Here is a 4,747-nt window from a genome sequence, read left to right as displayed (position 1 = left end):
AATGCCTAACAGTAGTGATCGTACGTTGGATGATCTATTCCGATCCGTTGGCAATGCGACACAAGTGGCGGAACACTAGCTAGCTAATTAATAGCAATGCTCTTGATCGATCGATGGACCATCTATCGATGTCAGCCACACACACACACCACTCTCGCTCGATCCATTAACTATCTATCTAGCCTAGCTACTAGCTATATATATATATATATATATATATATACTATATAATTAAGGATGGAGCGCAGGAGGGACGAAGGTGAGGAGTGAAGAAACCAAAGCCAAATTAAGCCATAGAATATTGTTGATAGAGAATATATACATCATCATGGTGCAACTACTAGTATTACCATCGTCGTCCTTGATCCTCCTCCTGGTGCTGCTGATGATGGCGCCGTCGTCATCATGCGCGCAGGAGCAGGAGCAGGAGCAGCAGCAGCTGAAGCAGCAGATGCAGGAGCATCAGCAGCAGCATACCATGTTGCAGGGGTGGATAAAGGAGCAGGTTGCCAAAGATGCAGCAGCGGGGTGCACGTGCGGCAAGAAGGACGCTGCACTCTCCGCAGCCGAGGCTAACAGGGTGGTCCTCCACGTCGAACCCGCCGACGATAGTAGTACCTCAGATCCTGCTATCTACCTCAACAGCATCGGCGAGGCCATCGCCAAGATCCCCGACGGCAACACCAAACGGTACATCATCAGTATCCAGCCCGGCGCCGTGTACCGTGAGAAGTTGTTCCTGGGAAAGAACAAGCCGTTCGTCACCTTGGCCTCCACCAGTCCCGAGGCCCCTGCCATCATCGCCTGGAACGACACCGCCGCCACCCTCGGCAAGGACGGCAAGCCCCTGGGAGCTGAAGGAAGCAGCAGCGTGACCATCGAGTCGGACTTCTTCATTGCCAGCGGCATCTTGTTCAGGAACGACGCGCCGGAGCCGGAGCTGAAGAGGGATAATCAAGGGAAGATCGGCGAGGTGACTAGCGCAACCATGGCGCCAGCGCTGCGAGTGGCAGGATCCAAGGCCACCTTCTACAAATGCACCGTCGACGGCGGGCATGGCGCCCTGTATGACCATAAGGGACTGCACTACTATAAATCGTGCACAATCAACGGCACCTTCGACTTCATCTTCGGCAATGCAAGGTCCTTTTACGAGGACTGCAACATTGTCTCCAAATCCGCCACTGATTACCTCGGGGACCTGCCGGTGGCAAAGCCGCCCTTGACCTTGTCGCCTGCGGCGGCCGACGGCGGTTTCTCTTTCAAGACATGCACCATCACAGGGCAAAGTTTTATCTTCCTAGGAAGGGCGGGCTGGCCTGTCGTCTACTCCTACACCAACATAGGATACGACCTTTTTCCTCTAATCGTCTCTGGCTCTGACGATAGCCAAGCAGGGGCTAAATTTCAGTTCAACCGGTACCATTACTGACCTCAGATCATATACATATTATTGTGTTTATTATTTATTCAATACTTATATGCACTCCACTTATTATATATATTGTTTAATTTGTTGCGTGTGCATGTAGGGAGTTTGCCCCGTTCCTCTTTATATCATACAAGAACTACGGTGTTCCGAGTGGTGCGGTGGGGATAAACAAAACCGATGTCGCACCCTTTCTTGGAACCCAATTTGTCTCCGGAGACAATTGGATCCTGTCCATACCACCTGCAACAGAGTAGCAGCACGCGGCGGCGGCAAGGACTGACTAGGGATCGGATGGAGCACATATGTTTATATGCATGATATATATATGATGGCCACCATCATCATCCTATGACACAACCCGCGGAAGTTGTTGTTTGTTTTACTTCTTTTGTACGGCTTGCATTTCATCAGGCACCAACAAATAAGACTTTTTGCTCCGATCATCACCGATGTGATCGATTAATTAATAACCGGTCTCCTCAAACAATTATTTGATTCCTTAGAAACATTCCTTTTTTGTATTGTTTACCCAAAATAAGTATACCTAGTGTGTGTGATTACTTTTACAGCCTATTCCCTTCTAACTTAACTGAAATCACTTTTATGTTCCTGCGGCGATGCGACCGGAGAAATCACCTAGTATCGTATTATATGATACTCCGACAAGGTGGGCACAGGTTGTGATAGGCCTAGTTGGGTATAGACTTCGGTAATTAGATAGATATATCGTTGAACATAATGATGTTTAAAAACTATCTTCTTCTTTTTGAAAATTAAACGTGGGGGAGAGTTTCCCCACCTTTTCCATTTCGAATGCACCTACCCATTAACGGGGGTAGCAGTGGAGTACAAGTTACAAGTGCGGATGTAGTTACACCGGCCAAGAAGGTCGTTTCAAAGCACAGGCGGGAGTTGTTTGCGCCATACAATTAGATCGTTACAGACTTTAGCTAGGACAGAATGGTTACAGAATCGCTCGCTACGAAACACATGGCCGTTGCGGTCATCCCAAATCCTCCAAAAGATTGCTAGGTAGACGAAGGGCCACAATGAAGCATCGAGGTTGGTCGGCGTGTTTGCATACCAGCTTTCGTTATCTGAAAGGGCTTCTACATGAATCATGTGTATCCTTGACCAAACCGAACGGCTGCGCACACACCCGAAGAAGACATGATGCATGTCTTCTGCAGCCTGCGAGCATCTCTCACAACGTTCGCTGTCAACAACGTGCTTGGCGTGGAGGTTGGTCTTTGTGCTTAGCCGGTCTTTGAAGTATAGCCAGGCGAAGACTTTCACCTTGTTGGGCAGCCTTGTCCCCCAGATCCGCCTGCCATGTATGTCTGTAGAGTCCCCAGAATCATCGAGCGTGGTGTATGCATGTCTGGTCATGTATGGGCGCCCCGTTAGTTTGACTACTCGCACATCATCTCCTTCTCCAAGGTTGACATTCTGCAGTGAAGAAAGAAGGCTACGCAGCTGCTGTCTCGCAGCGTCAGTAAGTCGAAGGCACAAATGTAAATCAAAACCACTACTGAAGACATGCTGCACCGAAATATTAGGCACGGTGGTGTGGGTGAACAAGGCATGGTGGGAGGAGAAGAGGGGGGCATCGGGCAACCAGTGATCAAACCAGAAGGAGGTGGCTGCACCATTGTTAATTCTGACCAAAGTAATAGAGCGGTAGGTGTTGAGTTTGTCGTTGATAATTGTCCGAAGAAAGCTGGTGGCGCCATTGATCAGGGTATGGAAGGAGGCAGTGTGGTGAAGAATCCACTCTCTCCAGCTAATTGGTTTCCCAGAGAAAAGTTTGGCAAAGATATGTACAATTGTGTGTATTCGTGTGTATTCGAGAAGGGAAAAAAAGTTGATTCTAGTATTTGGTCATCTCCCTAGAGTCCAGACTAGGGAGCACGTCCATGATCACTTCATTATTCCCCCTTGGGGCACCACTCTTCCTCATATATATCTGACCTCTGTAATCGAGGTTGTAGCTATTGAAAACAAAATCTCATAAATACAGTATTGTGTTAAGCCTATATAGCTAGCCTATATGTATCTCTCTGCACAGATTCGGGTGACTGTCCCAACTCAAGCAGCCAGAAGATTAATCCCTAGATCAGGCTTCTCCAAATAAGTGTTTCGATGCACAAGAAGAAAGAAAAAACTTTTCCATGGAGACTCATTTCACATGCATTAGCAATACGTGGGCTTCAAGATAATCCCCCCACATTGACAATCACTACAAACTTTCAAGGTACTCCCATGCAAGCTTTGTGGTAAGAATGAGAAGGACCTTTTCTTTGATTCTGACTTCGCTAGTCTACAACATTCGTTGTCCTTTCTCTAACCTAAGGTTGTTTAGAACTGTTCTACTTCACATTTTTCAGCTCCGCTTCATGTTTTTTTTACCAAATGATTTCAGCTCCACGCACTCAGTTAGAGGGGGAAAAAATAGAGTTTTGTGAGCACTAAAGAGGTACTCTATAAACTCTAGTTTTTTGTGAAGCTACTCCATAATGGAGTTTGTGAAGCAGAGTTTGTAAAGCAGTCTCAAACACCCCCTAACTCTTGTTTGAATGAGCTATTAAAGTTCACACAAATTTGTGATATATTTACAAAGATTAAAGGGTAAATTTACGGTTGGACATGCTAAGTGATGGCTCTTTGCTGACGGACACCTATTTTCGAGCGATTTCTAAAAAACACTCCAATTATAGAAAAATTGGTTGGTGGACATCGTACCTAAGAAAATATTTTTATAAACTAGATATGAAATCATATAAGTGCTCCAAAATTATACCATAAAATCTTCTAGACTCTACATGATAAGAGCCACACAGTAAAATATTATTTTGCACTGAAATGACTATTTTGCCTCTCCTCATAAATAAACAAAGTTAACAATGGTTAATTTGTTTATATATTTTAGGACACTAAAAATCTTGGAAAAAAACATAGATTGCGTACAATACTAAATCATGACTATGCTAAAAATATCAGCTCCAAATAATAAAGTTTCATATATCAATTAAGCTTAACAAGAGTCCGCCAGCAACGAGCCATCACTTGGCATATCCAACAGCAAATTTTGCCAAGATTAAAAGTTCTAATAACAAAAATTGGACCATCATGAAGCGGTTGCCCTGAGATTTTTGTTTGATTTAGCAGTAATTGTCTTATAACTTACTCTGTAAACTACGTAGTTCACAATGTACTAAGATTATGATAATCTGATTATCTGAACCAGGGCATACACACGGCCTGACAGTAATAATCCTATTTTCAGTGTTCCCTTACCTGCAGACCAGGGTATTA

The 4,747-nt window shown here is 45.0% G+C and overlaps 1 protein-coding gene across 1 annotated transcript; it reads left to right on the top strand.

The window, feature by feature from the left end:
• LOC8059702 (pectinesterase QRT1) lies at nt 251-1,997 on the top strand. The gene is made up of 2 exons (XM_002454758.2): nt 251-1,419; nt 1,533-1,997. Exons 1-2 carry the CDS (start codon nt 329-331, stop codon nt 1,684-1,686), a joined length of 1,245 nt encoding a protein of 414 aa, XP_002454803.1. The 5' UTR covers nt 251-328; the 3' UTR covers nt 1,687-1,997.

The sequence above is a fragment of the Sorghum bicolor genome, chromosome 4 (assembly GCF_000003195.3).
Source record: "Sorghum bicolor cultivar BTx623 chromosome 4, Sorghum_bicolor_NCBIv3, whole genome shotgun sequence".
Classification (NCBI taxonomy): Eukaryota; Viridiplantae; Streptophyta; class Magnoliopsida; order Poales; family Poaceae; genus Sorghum; species Sorghum bicolor.
Note: the sequence above shows the minus strand (reverse complement) of the source record. Positions and strands in the feature narration are given on the sequence as shown.